This window comes from Tachyglossus aculeatus, chromosome 5, assembly GCF_015852505.1.
Source record: "Tachyglossus aculeatus isolate mTacAcu1 chromosome 5, mTacAcu1.pri, whole genome shotgun sequence".
NCBI classification, from domain to species: domain Eukaryota; kingdom Metazoa; phylum Chordata; class Mammalia; order Monotremata; family Tachyglossidae; genus Tachyglossus; species Tachyglossus aculeatus.
Genome location: NC_052070.1, coordinates 100331389 through 100350495, shown reverse-complemented (window position 1 = coordinate 100350495; position 19107 = coordinate 100331389). Strand labels below are relative to the sequence as shown.

General features: G+C 45.5%; 1 protein-coding gene across 2 annotated transcripts in view; it reads left to right on the top strand.

The window, feature by feature from the left end:
- The window catches only part of NTRK3 (neurotrophic receptor tyrosine kinase 3), a 375014-nt gene extending 357005 nt beyond the window's left edge, over positions 1-18009 (top strand). For both annotated transcript variants that reach the window (XM_038746593.1, XM_038746595.1), the window contains 2 exons: positions 13249-13407; positions 17264-18009. In XM_038746593.1, the coding sequence (XP_038602521.1) occupies positions 13249-13407; positions 17264-17449 (345 nt within the window). In that variant the 3' untranslated portion in view covers positions 17450-18009. The remainder of the gene's footprint in view (positions 1-13248; positions 13408-17263) is intronic.
- Positions 18010-19107: the final 1098 nt, after the last annotated feature.

The window sequence follows — 19107 nt, the reverse complement described above, 5'->3', positions numbered from 1 at the left end:
CTACTAAGTGATCTTGGGAAAGTCACTTCATTTGTCTGTGGCTCAGAGTCTTCATTCTTATAATGGGGATTGAATCCTATCCCCTCCTCGTTAGACCATGATCTCCATGTGGAATAGGAGCTGCATCCAACCTGATTGCCAGTGGGTAGAATCCGGGCCTGAGAGTCAGAAAGTCATGAGTTCTAATGCTCGCTCTGCCACTTGTCTGCTTTGTGACTTGAGCAAGTCATTTCATTTCTCTGGGCCTCAGTTACCTCATCTGTAAAATGGGGATTGAGACTGTGAGCTCCACATGGGAGAGGGACTGGATCCAACTTGATTTGCTAGTATCTACCCCAGCACTTAGTAAAGTGCCTGGCACATAGTAAGCACTGAACAAATACTATTATTACTGTTTGATACAAACCTTTGCAGAGAAACCTTGTGCCTCTTATTACCAAAGAAATCCAAACTCCCAAGTGCTTCCCAGACTCCTCAGTCAATCAATCAGTCATGTTTATTGTGCACTTACTGTGTGCAGAGCACTGGACTAAGCCATTGGGAGAGTAAAATATAACAGGGTTGGTAGACATGCCCATGACAAGCTTACAATCTACAGCCTTAGTTCCTCCTTTCTTTTGCTGATACTATGCAGAACATACAGAAATCTCTTCTAAAAGGAAATTCCTCTCTGGATGATGTAAACAGGATTGGGCCCTCACCTTTAGTTCATCTACTCCAGCTCTTAGTACAGTGTCTAGCACATAGGAAGCGCTTAACAAATGCCACAATTATCATTATTCTTGTTATTATTACTATTCTGCAGGACCATTTTCCTTGAGACAACTTTGTTTTGATGCTAGTATGCAGGACACTTCTCCTTAAGTGTTTTTTGGGGTTTGTTTTAAATGGTATTTGGTAGGTGCTTACTATGTGCCAGGCACTGCATTAAGCACTAAGGTAGATACAAGCTAATCAGGTTGGATATAATTCATGTCCTACATGTGTCTCATTATCCTAATTCTCATTTTCCAGATGAGGTAACTGAGGCACAGAGAAGTTGTGACTTGCCCAAAGTCACACGGCAGACGAGTGGTAGAGCTGGGATTAGAACCCAGGTACTTCTGAATCCTGTACCCTAGCTACTAGGCCCTGCCGCTTCTCGAGTAGTTTAAGAGGTGATCAATTGTCTGCCCTGGCTGTTGCGGGCTCAGTGGGGGTATCAAGGGAAGCAATAAAACATGGGTCTAAGAGTCAGAGAACCTGGGTTCTAAACGTGACTCTGCCACTAATATGCTATGTGAGACCTTGTACAAGTCACATATCTTCTCTATGCCTCATTTCCTCTGCTTAATGGAGATTCAATATCTGTGTTTCAGTAAGATTCAATATCTTACAATGTGATTCCCATGAGGGACCTGATTAGCTTGTGTCTACCCCACTGCTTAGTACAGTGCTTGGCATACTGTAAGCACTTAACAAATACCATTATTATTATAATTGTTATGATTATTAAGATTATGATTATTCTGCAGCTGGCATGACATGTGTCCAGTGACCTCCCGGACCTGTGGAAACAGTATCACGCCTAGACTACTGTATGAATCTCCTCTCTGGTCTCCCTACCTTCAGCTTGTCCCCTCTTCAGCCCATCCTGGAGTTTGCAGCCATGATTTTCTTCCTAAAACTTCACCTTTTTAAATCTCTCCTCTGTTCGCTCCACATTCATCTCCACGTCAAACAGAAACCCTAGATTATTGGCTTTAAGGCAATCCGTCAGTTCTCTCCTTCTTACCCAACTACCCAATTCATCTACTACACCCCAGCTCACATTCATTGTCCCTCCCAGAATCACACTGTCATTATGCCTTGTTTTCTCCACTTTCCCCACTCTGACTCCTGGATCGCATCCCTCTGCTGTCCTGGTACTTCTTTCTGCACTTAGTACAGTGCCCTGCACACAGTAAGTGCTCAATAAATGTGACTGAATGAATGAAATCTGCCAGATCTTGGCTTTCCCCATCTTTAGAGCCCTTCTGAAACCACACTTCCTCCAGAAGACTCTCCTGGATTAGTTTTTCTTCTCTCCAGATCCTCCCAGTTACCATCTCATCAGGAAGCAGTATATCATAGTGGCTAGAGTCAGAGTCAGCCTGGGAGTCAGAAGTTCATGGGTTCTAAATCCGGCTCTCCCACTTGTTTGCTGTGTGACTTTGGACAAGTCACTTCACTTCTCTGTGCCTCAGTTCTTTCATTTGTAAAATGGAGATTGAGACTGTGAGCCCCACAGGGGACAGGGACTGTGTCCAACCCGATTTGCTTGTATCCTCCACTTTGGTTGCTCCTCCACTCATCTGTGAGCCCCAGGTGGGAAAACCTGCTTACATTTAATCTACTCCGGTGCTCAGACCACTGCTTGGCACATAGTAAGCACTTAATAAATACCATAACTATTAGTATTATCCACCCCTGCACTTACTACAGTGCCTGGCACAGAGTAAGTGCTTAACAAATGCCATCATCATCATCATCTTCATCATCTCAGTACTTTCACACCACCCCAGTCCTTATTCATTCATTGGATCATATTTATTCAGCACTTACTGTGTGCAGAGCACTGTACTAAAAGCTTGGAAAGTACAATTAGGCAAAAATAGAGACAATCCCTACCCAACAACCGGCTTACAGTCTAGAAGGGGGGAGACAGACAACAAAACAAAACAAAAAAAACTAACAACAACAGCAAAAACAAGACAAAACCAAAACAAAACAAGTAGACAAACATCAATTGTCCTTACACATTCACTCCAAGAGGCCTTCCCCGACTAAGCCCTCCTTTTCTCTTCTCTCATTCTCTTCTGTGTTATCTAGACTTGCTCCCTTTCATCATTCCCTATTCCAGCCCCACAGCACTTATGTCGTTTCTGTAATTTATATTAGTGTCTGTCTCCTCCTCTAGATGGTAAGCTTCTTGTGGACAGGGAATGTGTCTGTTCTCTGAGTGACTCACAACTTTAGAGAGCACTTTGTACTTTTCAATTTACATGTGTTATCATTTAAGTACTTCCTCCTCTCTGTAAATTATGATGTGTCTGAAAAGACACAAAGGTGCATTCAACACCCATGAGGGCAGAGATCTCATATTCTTTTAGACTGTGAGCCCACTGTTGGGTAGGGACTGTCTCTATATGTTGCCAATTTGTACTTCCCAAGCGCTTAGTACAGTGCTCTGCACATAGTAAGCGCTCAATAAATATGATTGATGATATTCTACCTCTTTTATATTCTCCTAAGGATTTGGTTCAGGGCTGTGGAATCAATAATCAATATGCATATATGTACATATTTATTATTCTATTTATTTTATTAATGATGTGTATATATCTATAATTCTAGTTATTTATATTTTTGCTAGTGATACCTATTCACTTGCTTTGTTTTGTTTTGTTGTCTGTCTCCCCCCTTCTAGACTGTGAGCCAGTTGCCGGGTAGGGATTATCTCTATTTGTTGCCGAATTGTACTTTCCAAATGCTTAGTACAGTGCTCTGCACACAGTAAGCGCTCAATAAATGCAATTGAATGCATGAATGAAACAATCAATCAATCAATTGATGTTCAGTAAATCCTACTGACCAATCACCCATAACTTTCCACACCATGGGAAAGGAGCATGGGTCTGGGCCTGCGTTCTAATCCCAGCTCTGCCACTTGTCTGCCGTGTGACCTTGGGCAAGTCGCTTCACTTCTCTGGGCCTCAGTTACCTCATCTGTAAAATGGGGATTAAGACTGTGAGCCTCTTGTATCTACCAGTGCTTAGTACAGTGCCTGACACACCACATGTCTGCCACGTGAACCTGAGCAAGTCAGTTAACTTCTCTGGGCCTCAGTTCCCTCAACTGTAAAATGGGGTGAGCCCCATGTGGGATAAGGACTGTGTCCAACCTGATTAACCTGTATCAACCCCAGAGCTTAGAACAGTGTTTGTCACACAGTAAGCACTTAAACGTACCATAATTATTATCATTATAGTAAGTGCTTAATTAATACCTTTTTTAAAAAAAATGTGTTCAGAAAGTTCCTCGTGGTTGGTCACTTGGATTCAGCATGGATTCTGCATCTGAATTCCATCTTCCTGTCACCAATCTTGGAGAACTGTGAGCCCATTGTTGGGTAGGGACTGTCTCTGTTGTCAAACTGTACTTTCCAAGTGCTTAGTATAGTGCTCTGCACACAGTAATCGCTCAATAAATATGGTTGAATGAATGAATGAATGAATGAATGAATGAATGAATGAGAATGCAATGTGGTCTAGTACAAAGAGCATGGGCCTGGGAATCAGAAAGACCTGGGTTCTAATCCAGGCTCCACCACTTGTCTGCTGTGTTACTTTAGGCAAATCACTTAACTTCTCTGTGCCTCAGTTCCTTCATATGCAAAATGGAGATTGAATACCTGTTCTCCCTGCCCCTAAGACCATGAGCCCTGGTGTGGGAAAGACACTTCTCAGTGCCTCAGTTTCCTCATCTGTTTCCCCTCCCCCTTAAACTGTGAGCCCCATGAGGGAAATGGACTTTGTTCAACCTGATTGCCTTGTATCTACTCTGGGGCTTATTAAAGTGCTTGGCACATAATAATAATAATGATAATAATAATAATAATGGCATTTATTAAGCACTTACTATGTGCAAAGCACTGTTCTAAGCACTGAGGAGGTTACAAGGTGATGAGGTTGTCCCACGGGGTGCTCACAATCTTAATCCCCATTTTACAGATGAGGTAACTGAGGCACAGAGAAGTTAAGTGACTTGCCCAAAGTCACGCAGCTGACAATTGGCGGAGACTGGATTTGAACCCATGACCACTGACTCCAAAGCCCGTGCTCTTTCCACTGAGCCACGCTGCTTCTTGAAAGCACATTGAGAGTGCTTAGCAAATACTATTATTGTTATTATTATTATTAGTCAGGGAGGCACACTATTGCTGGAGAAGAAGGAAAATGTTGTGTTTATGCCTTGGGATTACTTCTCCTTCCAGATCCTGCAGGGTTTCAGAGTGGCCTGAAGGCTATGAGCTGATGTGATTTAGAAACCAAATCATCTTCAAACATGTTGTCTTCCCTTCCCTTCCCCAAGCATTTCCTGGGGCTTTGAGAGACAGGATGGGCTTTGGAACCAGAGCTAAGGAATGCACCCCAACAGTTGGGCAACACTTAGGAAGCCGCAAAACAAAGGGAGACATTGTGAAGGAGGAGGGAGAGGGCTTCAGGGGGTTAGGTAGGAGCCGATCTGCGGACTGACATTCACTTGCAGGAAAAAAAAAAGGTTAGGGCAGAATTACAATACGCCTTTTATCCTCTAGCTTCAGCCTGGGGAGGCTCTCAGCTCTTAGACTCATTGTATTTTCAGAGTCTTCTAAGGGATTTGTAGGAAATCTGGGGCCTGGAGCCTCCCCCTGCTCCATTCTACAGAGTTTCCTTTAAATCAACACCTTTGGCATTAGTTGCCAAAACCCATGACCCAAGGCGATAAATAGTCTTTCCTTTGTGCATTCATTCTGTACCTTTGCTGAGATTAATTAAGTTTTCGCTGTATCAGAGGAGAAGCAGCGTGTCCTAGTGGAAAAAGCACGGACCTGGGATTCAGGAGACCTGGGTTCTAATCCCAGCTTTATCACCTGCCTGGTCTGTGACCTTGGGCAAGTCACTTAATTTCTCTGTGCCTCTGGGATTCTAAATTTCCTCGGATGTATAATGGGGATTCAATACCTGCTCTTCCTCTCCTATAGACTGTGAGCCCAGCTGGCACAGGGACAGTGTCTGATCTGCTATGTCCCAGTGCTTAATAAAATTCAGCGCTTAGAACAGTGCTTTGCACCTAGTAAGCGCTTAATAAATGTCATTATTATTATTATTATTAATACAATGCTTGACACATGTTATTATTGAGTCCTTACTGGGTACAGAGTAGTACTATTGGTATTCTTTAAGCACTTACTGTAGGCAGAGCGCTAACTGTATGAAGTACTTGGAGGAGTATTGAACAATCAGTCAATTATATTTTTCGAGTGCTTAGTGTGTGCAGAGCACTGTATTAAGCGTTTGGGAGAGTACAATAATATGAGTTGGTTGATACGCTCCCTACCCACGAGGAATTTGCAGTCTAGAGTATAATAAACAATCAGTGATATTTACTGAGTGCTTACTGTGTGGAGAACACTGTACTAAGTGGCTGGCACAGTGTACTGAACTAATGAACTTGAAAGAAGTTGTGGCTGATCTCCAAGAGCATAAACACTAATTGTTTACGTTGGCGTGGCAGCAGAGGGGAAAACTTAGAACTGATAACAGCAAGAGGAGAGAAAAATCATCATCACGACATTTAATAAATGCTAGCTGTAAGCCTAGCATTATGTTTAGTGCTGGGGTTGATCCAGAGATGAAAGACAATGAATAAGTGAGTGAATGGGTTCATCGATTGATTTGTAAGTTAAGTGACTTCTCTATGCCTCAGTTTCCTCATTTGCCAAAGGGGGATTCAATACCTATTTACCTGCTTACTTAAACTGTGAGTCCCATCTCAGACCAGGTCTGTGCTCAAGGTGATTAACTTATCTACCTCAGCACTTAGAACAATAAGTACTTAACAAGCACGGTCATCATCATCATTATTATGTTGGGTGGTGCTTGGTAGTTTCCCTGGGAGAAGACGTAGGTGTGGTCTCTGTCCTTGAGGAGCTCACAGTGTAAACAATCCAAGACCAGTTGTTTTCTTGCCATCCTAACTTAGCCTGAGAGCCCTGTGAGGGACAGGGACTTTGTCCAATCTAATGAATTTGTATCTACCACAGTGCTTAGAACAGTGCTTGGCACATAGTAAGTGCTTAACAAATACCTTTAAACAAATTACGTATATATCTGTAATTTTATTCATTTGTATTGATGTTTGTCTCTTTCCCCCTCCAAACACCCCCTAGACTGTGAGCTCATTGTGGGCAGGGAATGTCACTGTATTGTTGTATTGTACTTTCCCAAGCATTTAGTACAGTGCTCTGCCGTAGTAAGCACTTAATAAATAGGATGACGTTTCCCTTGAACTTGGGGGCTTGGGATGATAATAATAATAATTATAATAATAATGATGGCATTTGTTAAGCATTATGTGCAAAACACTGTTCTAAGCACTGGGGAGGATACAAGGTGATCAGATTGTCCCACGTGGGTCTCACAATCTCCATCCCCATTTTACGGATGAGGTAACTGAGGCACAGAGAAGTTAAGTGACTTGCCCAAAGTCACACAGCTGACTGATCCCGTCTGAGCCAGGATTAGAACCCATGACCTTTGACTCCCAAGCCAGGGCCCTTTCCACTGAGCCACTCTGCTTCTCTAGTTGGCCCCAAGTAAGGCAGAGTGAGTTCATTGAAAGGCATGATGGAGTGATTCAGGACATTATCTCTGGTGGAGGAGAGATAGGAAAAGTAGCATAGTTCCACTGGTGAGTTTTGGAAGCAAGCAAACCTGCTCTGAATGGCGAGAGGGGAGAGGATTTAGGAAGTTTTGCTTCGGAGTGCCCCAACACAGCCTCCATTCAGTCAGTCAGTCAATCGTATTTATTGAGTGCCTACTGTATGGAGAGCACTATACTAACTGCTTGGGAGTATAACAATATAACAATATAAAATATTCTTTACTAGCTCACAGCCTATGTTCAGCAGCTGATGGTCATTCAATCAATCAGCAATATTTACTGAGTGCTTACTATGTACAGAGCACTGTACTAAGCACTTGTGAGAATACAACAGAATTAGCAGACATGTTCCCTGCCCACAGTCAAATGGCCAATTCATTTGCTCTCTCTCTGTGCCACAGGTGGGAATTATGGTTTTAAGGGCTTAGAACAGCACTTAGAACAGTGCTTTGCACATAGTAAGCGCTTAATAAATGCCATCATCATCATTATTATTATTTTTATTATTAAGGGCAAGGCAGGATCTGAGCCACCCACTGGGAACCTCAGCTGGGCTGTTGTAGGGGGCTAAATCAATGTCAGTCAACAGCATTGATTGATTACTGTTACTAATAGTAATTAGTAATACTAGTAGAGAAGCAGCATGGCTCAGTGACTCCCACGGGCTTGGGAGTCAGAGGTAATGGGTTCTAATCCCTGCTCCACCACTTGTCAGCTGTCAGCTGTGTGATTCTGGGCAAGTCACTTAACTTCTCTGGATCTCAGTTACCTCATCTATAGAATAGGGATTAAGAGTGTGAGCCCCACATGGGACAATGGGACAACCTAATCACCTTGCATTCCCCCAGCGCTTAGAACAGTGCTTTGTACATAGTAAGCACTTAAATGCCATTTTCACTATTATTATTGAGTGCTTACTATTTAGAGAGCACTGTTCTAAACACTTGGGAGAGTAAACCATAACAGAATTGGTAGGCATGTTTCCTGCCCACAGGGAGCTTTCAGTCTTGAGGGGGTGATAGACAATATAATAAATTATGGAGATGTTCATCAATCAATCAATCATATTTATTGAGTACTTACTATGTGCAGAGCTCTGTACTCAGTGCTTGGGAGAGCACAATATAACAGAGATGGTAGGCATGTTTCCTGTCCACAAGGAGTTAACAGTTGGGGGGTGACAGAAGTTACGATAAATTATGGAGATGTCCATCAATCATTCAGTCATATTTACAGTGTTTAAAGTGTGCAGAGCACTGCACTATGTGCTTGGGAGAGTACAATATGAGAAGCAACGTGGCTCAGTGGAAAGAGCACGGGCTTGGGAGTCAGAGGTCATGGGTTAAAATCCCAGCTCCGTCAATTGTCAGCTGTGTGACTTTGGGCAAGTCACTTAACTTCTCTGGACCTCAGTTACCTCACCTGTAAAATGGGGATTAAGATTGTGAGCCCCACATGGGACAACCTGATCTCTTTGTATCCTCCCCAGTGCTTAGAACAGTGCTTTGCACATAGTAAGCACTTAAACAAATACCCAAATTATTACTGTTATTATAACAGAGTTGGTAGACATGTTCCCTGCCCACAGCAAGCTTAGAAGGGGAGACAGACATCAAGAGAAATAAATACATTAAGTAAATGCTGTGGGGCAGAAGGTGGAGTGATTAAAGGGTGAAAATCCAAGGGCAGGGTCTTATTGTTGTATTGTACTTTCCCAAGCACTCAGTACAGTGCTCTGCACCTAGTAAGTGTTTAATAAATTTGATTGAATAAATGAGTGAAGGAATGGGTGGCACTGGCACTCTGGGAGTCCTTGTTGCATATCATCAGGCAGCTTTCCCTAGCAATTATGGTAATGAATGTACTTTACCAGCCCATCACCTGCTTAACAACCCCCAGTTTTCTCTAGACCCCCAAATTGGGTGACCCACCGTCATGTCAACCTTTCCAAAAAAAAAGTTGAAACACACAAACACATCAAAAAGAGAAGTAATGTGGCCCAGTGGATAGAACATGGGCCTAGGAGTAAGAAGGACCTGGCTTCTAGTCCCAGCTCTGCCACTTGTCTGTTGTGTGACCCTGGGCAAGTCACTTCACTTCTCTGTGCCTCAGTTAATTCATCTGTAAAATGGGGATTAAGACTCTGAGCCACATGTCCAACCTGATGTGCTTATGTCTACCCCAGCTCTTAGGAGAGTGCCTGGCACATAGCGGTTAACAAATACCATTTTAAAAAATTATCTCTTTCCTTGAAAACCTGCAATGGCTCCCCCATTTCTTCTCACTTAATACAGAATCTCCAGGCCTACATCTTCAAAGTGCTCCATAAATGAATCTAGAGGCATTTCCTAACTAATGCCCTAACTACCTGTCCAGTTATTCATTTTAGTACTCATTTGAACATCTTTATTTGTTATCTATTGAATTCATTATTTAATTGCCTCAGGACATCTACCCCTTAATGTCCCTTTTTTATTTCAAACCCAACAACATTTTTCTCCTAAAAAAACCCTCTTCCTCCTAACTTTCCTCTCAGTCAGTGACACTACCATCTTTCCCATCCCAGAAACCCACAACCTTGATATATTATCCTCTGCTCCTCACTGCCTTCTGGGTCTCATATTTAAATCAACTTCTGCACCCTGTCTCTTCTTCCTACAAATTTCCAAGATCCTCCACTTCCTTTCCTGACAAATAACTACCACCCAAGTTCAAGCACTTGTCATTTCATGGTAAAAAACTTCTTCACTGATTTCCTGGCCTCCAGGTTCTCTCCCCTTCAGTCTTTTCTCCAGACTGCTGCCTGGATCATCCTCCTTGAGCGTTGCTCGTTACACATTTCTCAACTTCTCAGAAACCTTCAATGGTGACCCACTGCCCTCTATTTGAAGTAAAAAGTTGTTAAAATTGTCTTCAAGGCTCTCCATCTTACATATCATCTCCCCTCACCCTCCCTCTGCCCCCAGCTTGCCCTCTTTGTTCTTCACAAGCCCACCTGGTATTCCCCACAGTCAATTTTATCTCTCTGACTCCTCCCTCCCTCTGTTCTCCTTGCCTGGAATAGATCTCCATCCCAAATCTGCCAGCCCGCACCTCTTCTGATCTTCCCTGCCCTTTTTAAATTCTACCTCTTCCAGGAAGCCTTCTCCAATAAATTCACAGCCTCCCAAGTTGCATCATCCCAACAGTACCCACAATTACGTATTTTATTCCCATCTTCAGCACTTCTGTGTAAATGCATATTTAACTGTGTATTCAACTATTCATTTGGCTATTTCAGGCTGAAATAGCCCCTGAAATACTTGCTCCCACTATCTGCAAGTGACTTTTGCATGCCTGTCTCCCCCATTTGATTGCAGGCTCCTTGAGGCCAGGGAACAGGTACCTTCTTCTGTTACCCCCTTCACTCAGAAACCTCCCTCTCAAGGGTCATAAATGATCTCCTTCTTGCCAAATCTGGTGGCCTCTACTCCAACCTAATTCTCCTTGACCGCTCAGCTGCCGCTGACACTGTGGACCACCTCCGTCTCCTAGAAACATTATCCAACCTAGGCTTCCATGACATTGTCCTCTCCTGGTTTTCCTCCCTATCTCTGGCTGCTCATTCTCAGTCTTTTTTGTGGGTTCCCACTCCCTAACTGTGGGAGGGTTCAATTCTTGGTCCCCTTCTATTTGCCATCCACACCCACTCCCTTGGAGTACTCATTCACTCTCATGGCTTTAACTACCATCTCTATTCAGTTGAATCCCAAATCTCCATCTCCAGCCTCGCTCTCTCTCCCTCTCTGCAGTCTCACATTTCCTCCTGCCTTCAGGAAATCTCTACTTGGATGTACCACTGACATCCCAAACTTACCATGACCAAAACAGAGCTCCTCATCTTCTCACCCAAACCCTGCCCTCCCCCTGACTTTTCCGTTGCTGTAGAGAGAGCCACCATCCTTCCTGCCTCACAAACCTGCAACCTTGGCCTTAACCTTGATTCACCTCTCTCAGTCAGCCCACATATTCAGTCTGTCTATAAATCCTGTTGGTTCAGCTTTCACAACACTGCTAAAATCTACCCTTTCTACTTCATCCAAAATACTACCATGTTAGCCCAAGGGCTTATCCTATCCTGCCTTGATTACCACATCAGCCTCCTTGCTGACCTTCCTGCCTCCTGTCTGTCCCCACTGCAGTCCATGCTTCACTCTGCTGTCTAGATCAGTTTTCAAAAAAACTTTCCTTCCATGTTTCCCTACTCCTCAAGAACCTCCAGTGATGGCCCATCGACCCCCTCATCAAACAGAAACTCTTTACCACCTGCTTTAAAACACTCAATCACCTTGCTCCCTCATACCTTACCTCACTGTTCTGCTATTACTACCCTGCCAGCACAGCTGGCTCGTCTAACGCCAACCTACTCACTGTTCCTTGATCTCGTCTGTCTCACCCCAGACCTCTCAGCCGCATCCTGCCTCTGGGATGGAACGCCCTCCCTTTTCATATCACTCAATCATCTTGGCTATCTCATCTTGCAGATTTCCTAATACAAGCCATTACATTCATTTCATTCCTCTTACAACAACATACTCATTCCACCTCGATTTCATCTAATGCACTGCTGACCCCTTCCTTGCTCGTGTTCTGCGACAGATGATCACTATCTAACAGATGATCACTTTCCCCACCTTTAAAGCCTCCTTTAAGGCACATCTCTTCCAAGAGGCTTTCCCCAACTAAGACCTCATTTCTCTTCTTGCCTTCCCTTCTACGTTACCTTGCACTTGGATTTTCCCCCTTCATTCACCCCTATCTCAGCCCCGCCTTATCTTTGCACATATCCATAATTTATTCATATGTATTGATGTCTATCAACCCCTGCCCCAGAGTATAAGTGCGTTGTGTGCAGAGAACATGTCTACAAAATCTGTTATAATGTAATAATGATAATAATTATGTTATTTTTTAAGCATTTACTATGTGCCAAGCACTGGTCAACTCCCCCAAGCTCTTAGTCCAGTGCTCTGCGCACAGTAAGTGTTCAATAAATAACATTGATTGACTGATTGATTACTCTACCAGTGCATTGCACTTAGTAAGTACTCAATAAATCCCATTTATTCACTGACTGATGGATGGGCATGAAAACCCACCAGGATCATGCCTTAGATTAGGGTGTGGGAAGGGTGTGGATTTTTTTTTTAATGGTATTAGTTAAGCAGCGTGGCTCGGTGGAAAGAGCATGGGCTTTGGAGTCAGAGGTCATGAGTTGGAATCCCGGCTCTGCCAACTGTCAGCTTTGTGACTTTGGGCAAGTCACTTAACTTCTCTGGGCCTCAGTTACCTCATCTGTAAAATGGGGATTAAGACTGTGAGCCCTCTGTGGGACAACCTGATCACCTTGTAACCTCCCCAGCACTTAGAACAGTACTTTGCACATAGCGCTTAATAAATATTATTATTATTAAGCGCTTACTATGTATCAGGCATTGGGCTAAGAAACGGGGTAGATACGAAACAATCGGTTGGATACAGTCCCTGTCCCACATAGGACTCACAGTCTTAACTCCCATTTTACAGATGAAAGAATTGAGGCCCAGAGAAGTGAAGTGACTTGCCCTGGGTCACATGGTGGACAAGCGGCAGATCTGGGTTTGAAACCCACATCCTCTGTTGCCCAGCCCAGGGCTCTTTCCACTAGGCCATGCTGCTTCTCAGCTGAGAAGAAGATGAAGGCTGGAAGTGAGATGAGCAGAGACTGGGTCACTCCGGTCCCATGATGACCCAGTGGGGGGTCTCTGTCTGTCTTCCCACAGGTGGGCGGTCACACCATGTTGCCCATCCGCTGGATGCCACCCGAGAGCATCATGTACCGGAAGTTCACCACAGAGAGCGACGTCTGGAGCTTTGGGGTCATCCTCTGGGAGATCTTCACCTACGGGAAGCAGCCCTGGTTCCAGCTGTCGAACACAGAGGTATCGGGGCTACCTATAGTAGGGAAAGGGGGCTTGCCGGGCGGGCCGGGCGGCGGTGCAGATTAGAGATGAGAGGACTTGGCACAGGCATGTGGGCTCCTCAAATAGACAGTGGTGGAGGTGATTATTGTTATTACATTTAATAAACCCTTAATATGCACTGAGCACTTTTCTAAGCCCTGGGATAAATGCAAGTTAATCAGTTCAGATGCAGTCTCTGTCTCACATGGGTCTCACAGTCTAAGGAGGAGGGAGAAAAGGTATTGAATCCAGATTTGACTGTTGAGGAAGCTGAGGCACAGAGAAGCTAAGTGACTTACCCAGAGTTACACAGCAGGCAACTAGCAGTTCTGGGATGTCCTCTCACTCATGTCCTCTCACTCCCAGGCCCATGCCCTTTCAATTAGCCCATGCTGTGCCTCAGTATCTTGAATTTCCTTAGAATGTTCCTTTTTTGAAGTGCTCTCGCAACCCTAAACTTAAGTCCTTGCAATGTTATCCCTTTTTATGGTGTTTGCTAAGTGAGTACTCTGTGCCAGGCACTGTACTAAGTGCTGGGGTAGATACAAGATAATCGGGTTGGATACAGTCCCTGTCCCACACAGGGCTCACAGTCTTAATCCCCATTTTACATGTGAGGGGAACTGAGACACAGAGAAGTGAATTATAATAATAATAATGATGATGGCATTTGTTAAGCACTTATTATGTGCAAAGCACTGCTCTAAGTGCTGGGGAGGATACAATAATAACAATAATGATAATGGCATTTATTAAGTGCTTACTATGTGCAAAGCACTGTTCTAAGCGCTGGGGAGGTTACAAGGTGATCAGGTTGTCCCACGGGGGGCTCACAGTCTTAATCCCCATTTTACAGATGAGGTAACTGGGGCACAGAGAAGTTAAGTGACTTGCCCAAAGTCACACAGCTGACAAGTGGTGGAGCCGGGATTTGAACCCATGACCTCTGACTCCAAAGCCCATGCTCTTTCCACTGAGCCACGCTGCTTCTCTGACCTGAATTGACCTGCCCATGGTCACACAGCAAGCAATTGGCAGAGTCAGGATTAGAACCCAGGTCCTTCTGACTCCCAGGCCCGTTTTAGAAATGAGGGAGCCAAGGCCCAGAGAGGCTCAACAGCCTGCTCCAGCTCAGACAGTAGTCCAGTGACAGAGCTGGGACTAGAACCCATGCCCTCTGATTGCCAGACCCCCGCCCCTTTCACTAGATCCTGCTGGTTGATTCTGGGACACAAAAGAATTTGTAGGGCCAGGAAAGAGGAGATCAAGATTTGACTGACCAAGGATGGGGATGCCAAACAGAAGGGCGGGGCGTGTTAGGGGAGCAAGGCCTAGAGGCTCCGGGACTTGGCTCAGAAAATCCTGAGCAGGACTGCTCCAGTCTTCCCCTTCCAGGTGAAACTCCTCTCCACCATGACAACACTCGTGGTGTCCACAACATCTCAGCAGAATTTACACCTTTTTTTTTGTCTTTTAATGGTATTTGTTAAGCACCTACTACATGCCAAACATTGTTCTAAGGGCTAGGGTAGGTTCAAGTTAATTAGATCAGACACAGTCTCAGTCCCACGTAGGGCTCACAGTCTAAGTAAGAGCGAGAAGGGGAATTGAATCTTCATTTTACAATTGAGGAAACTGAGCACAGAGATATTAAGTGACTTGCCCAAGGTCACGCAGTAAGAAAGTGGCAGAGCCAGGATTAGAACCTAGGTCCTCTGAACTTCTAGGCCTGCGCTCTTTCCATTAGGCTATTTTTATATTTTTCTATGGTTTTTGTTAAGTGCTTATTATGTGCCAGGCACTGTACTATGCACTGGAGTAGATACAGGTTAATCAGGTTGGACACAGTCCCTGTACCACATAGGGCTCACAGCCTTAATCCCTATTTTACAAATGAGGTAACTGAGGCACAGAGAAGTGAAGTGATTTGCCCAAGGTCACACAGCAGACAAGTGGCGGGGCTGGAATTAGAACCCAAGTCCTTCTGAGTTCCAGGCCCTTGCTCTATCCCTTAGACCATTCTGCTTACCTGGGGACTAATTGGCCTTTGGGGGACCCAGGTGGGGGAAATTCTGGTCCTTAGTTGATCCTAGCTGGTCGTAGGTTGGGGGAGGGCATCCTCTCAAGCATTTCCTCCTTTCCTCTCAGGAGCCGTGCCTCCTCCCTGCCAGCTCATACCCTCGATGGCTTAATTAAGGGAGCTACAAAGAGCAAAACCCAAGTGTTTCTTTAACTTTCTGATAGCTCACCCTTCACCAGCTCAATGAGGCCTGACTCTATTTCCCAAAGTAGCACACAGCACATTTTTAGAGCCTTTAAAATTGAAATTGGTGATGGCAGGAGCCATTTGTCATGGTGTTTTTTGAGTTATTGCTGCTTGCTGAAAGGGCAAATACACACATGCACACCAACACATACAAAACACACACATACACACACGCACACCTACACAGAGTCTCTGTGGAGTGCTCGGTCTCTGAATTGAGTTCTTGGTCCTGTAAGGTTACATATCATCTGGAGAGCCAGATGCCAAGAGACTTTTTGGGGGCTGTCCTTAAGCATGTGTTTGGCTCAATCCCAGAATGCACTGGGCCGCCTGCTCCAAATCCATCCCAGGAACCAAGACTCCCACTCCTGTCCACTCTTTCTCAATTACGGCAGAGGGTAAGGGTGCAGCCTGAGGGCATCCCTCCCCATTTACCCCTCTGCTGCCCCCCAAAAGACCAAGGGAATATAGAGCAGAATTTTTGTAGTTGCTTACCCAAAGAGGATGAAACAAGGGACAGTGCTCTATTAAGCCTTAAATGATGGATAGGGAGAGGGAGAGAAAGAGAGAAGAATCTGAGAGAGAGATTTAAATTAGACTTTCTGGGTGGTTTGTACCTCTCTTCTCTCTTAGGCAAGAGCAATGGTCTGGGATTCAGAAATAATAATAATAAAAAAATAATAATGATAATGTTGGTATTTGTTAAGCGCTTACTACGTGCCAAGCACTGTTCTAAGCACTGGGATAGATACAAAGTTATTAGGTTGTCCCACTTGGGGCTCACAGTCTTAATCCCCATTTTACAGATGAGGTAACTGAGGCACAGAGAAGTTAAGTGACTTGTCCAAAGTCATTCAGCTGACAAGTGATGGAGCCAGGATTCAGTAAGCCTGGGGCCCAGTTCCATCTCTGCTATTGCCCTGTTGTGTGAACTTGGATAATCAATCAATCAATCAATCAATCATATTTATTGAGTACTTACTGTGTGCAGAGCACTGTACTAAGCGCTTGGGAAGTACAAGTTGGCAAAATATAGAGACGGTCCCTACCCAACAGTGGGCTCACAGTCTAGAAGTTGCTTAACCTCTCTGGGCCCTCTGTAAAATGGAGATGTTAATAACCAAATGGAGATGTTAATAACCACCTTCCCCTAGCTTACAGGGATGTAGTGAGGGCAGGATGAGATGCTTGTTGGGAAAGCTGTTCGGTTGATCACCTGGAAGAGTGAGAGAATTTCAAAGGTCAAGTAGAGTTTGGAGAGATGAATCAACAATGCATCCTCTCTGTAGGGGACTCCAGGGAGAGGGAAGCAGATACAAGAATCTCTGGGGCCAAGATCGTCCATTCATGGATGGATCTCAGGGGTTCGGGAGAGCCTTGGCGATTGGCTAAATACCCTGGGTTTCCCCACTCCCGCCCCTTTCCTGTGAGCTCACTGTGGACAGGGAACGTGTCTACCAACTCTGTTGTATTAAACTCTCCCAAGCGCTTCACACAATGCTCCGCACACAGTAAGCGCTCAGTACATAGCACTGATCGATTGACCGATCGGTTGATTCTGTGTTCTAGGTTATCGAGTGCATCACCCAAGGCCGGGTCTTGGAAAGACCCCGTGTCTGCCCCAAGGAGGTCTATGACATCATGTTGGGCTGCTGGCAAAGGGAACCCCAGCAGCGCCTTAACATCAAGGAGATATACAAGATCCTTCATGCGCTGGGCAAAGCCACACCCATCTACCTGGACATCCTTGGCTAGCCACGTCCCACGGTCAAGAATCCACCCCCAACCTCACCCTTCCACCTTCTTCTTTTCTCCCCTGACCCTCGCCCTTCTCCCTCTCCCCGACCCAAGAAAACATCTCCATATAAACTCAAGTGCCTGCTATATATACACCTCTGAACGGCGACCTGTAAGGCAGTTTGGTGAGTGTATGTATATATACATATTTATATATATACACATATAAACGTTCACCGTGTGTGCGTATGTTTCTAAATACCATCCACACCGATGCAGAAAGAAGCCTGCTGTTCCAGAAACGTTATAAGACTTTCAGAATGACGACGTAGAAAACCTTAAAAGTATTAAACTGAAAAAAAGACAACCTTTCTGGCCAAGCTATGAACCACACTCAACCGGACTCGTTGCTGGATATGATCCTTTGATTCCGGCGGGTGGAGCTGAAGCCCTTGGCGCTGACAGGCAGGCAGACAGACAGACAGACAGACAATCCTCCCTTTGGGGTTGGAAGACCTGAGGAGGGTGGGGTCTGGGGGCGGTCGCTGCTCGTGAGTCGTCTGCATCTGGCATCTAGACCGACCCCATTTGGTGAAAGAATCCCTCCGGAGCTGCGTCCTGTGGGATCTCACTCTGCCTCCACTGAACGCCCCTCCCTCCACTCTCTTCCCCTGCTGCCCAGCCTCCTGCCCCCATCCCTGTCCCTGTTACTTCAGGATGATTTTCTTACTTGCTGATTCTTAACCGCGTAGACTTGATGCATTTTGGGATTACAATCATGGTACCTACGGGTAACACAAAAAGACACACAGAAACATGGCGGTGGCAAAGGAGATTTCTTGGGGTGGCTTGAGGTTTTCCCATGCAAGCTCTTTGTCGGACCTAGAGGAGGATCGAGGCCGGACAGCTGGATGAGTCTCTGCCCTGAAGAGGCAGGAGACCCATGCCCAGGGACACCGTCGTCTCCACGACTCTCACCTGGTGGAGCCTTCTCGGCCTCACCCTAGCGGGTCAGTCCCCCGCTGGTGGCTGGGGCTGGGTTAACCCTCTTATCAACATTGCCCTGAGGCTGAGGACTTGACCAACTTATGTTCTCCGTCTCCCACGAGGGAGACCTCAGTGGGCCCGAGACCGCTGCCAGGTTGGTCTCCTTTCACCTGTTCCTCCTCCCCCTCCTGTCTGGAAATCTGAAAAGGGGGAGAGCAGGAGGTGAAGGGGGACTGGGAGACAGTTGCAGTCAAAGGGGTGTCCCACAGGAGGTGGGGAGCGGGCTGGGTCAGAAGCATTTCATCCCTTTGATATTCCCTTCATGTTCCCGGCTCCTGAACAGCTAGCTGCATCTGCTACTGAGCTATATGAAGCTGCACAGAGTGAGAAAATGGCCCTGTGGATAACAGAGGGAGTAGGGAGAAGGAAGAGAAGGCAGAGGAGGAGGAAGAGGGGGAGGGGGAAGAGGAGGAGGCAATGTTTTCTCTGGGAGACAGTCCAGAAAGTGGTCCTGGCAGGAGACTTGGCATCTTGTTAATGAGCTGAGGCTGGGGCCCTTGGCTGGGATGGGCAGGGAGATGGATCATCTGCTCTCGGGGTGGCCTGGTGGGTAGTAAAGGGAAGGAGTAGGGGAAGGGGACATCTTACATCCTGGCATCTCAAATTGGCCACCAGTCCTTTCCCAAGCC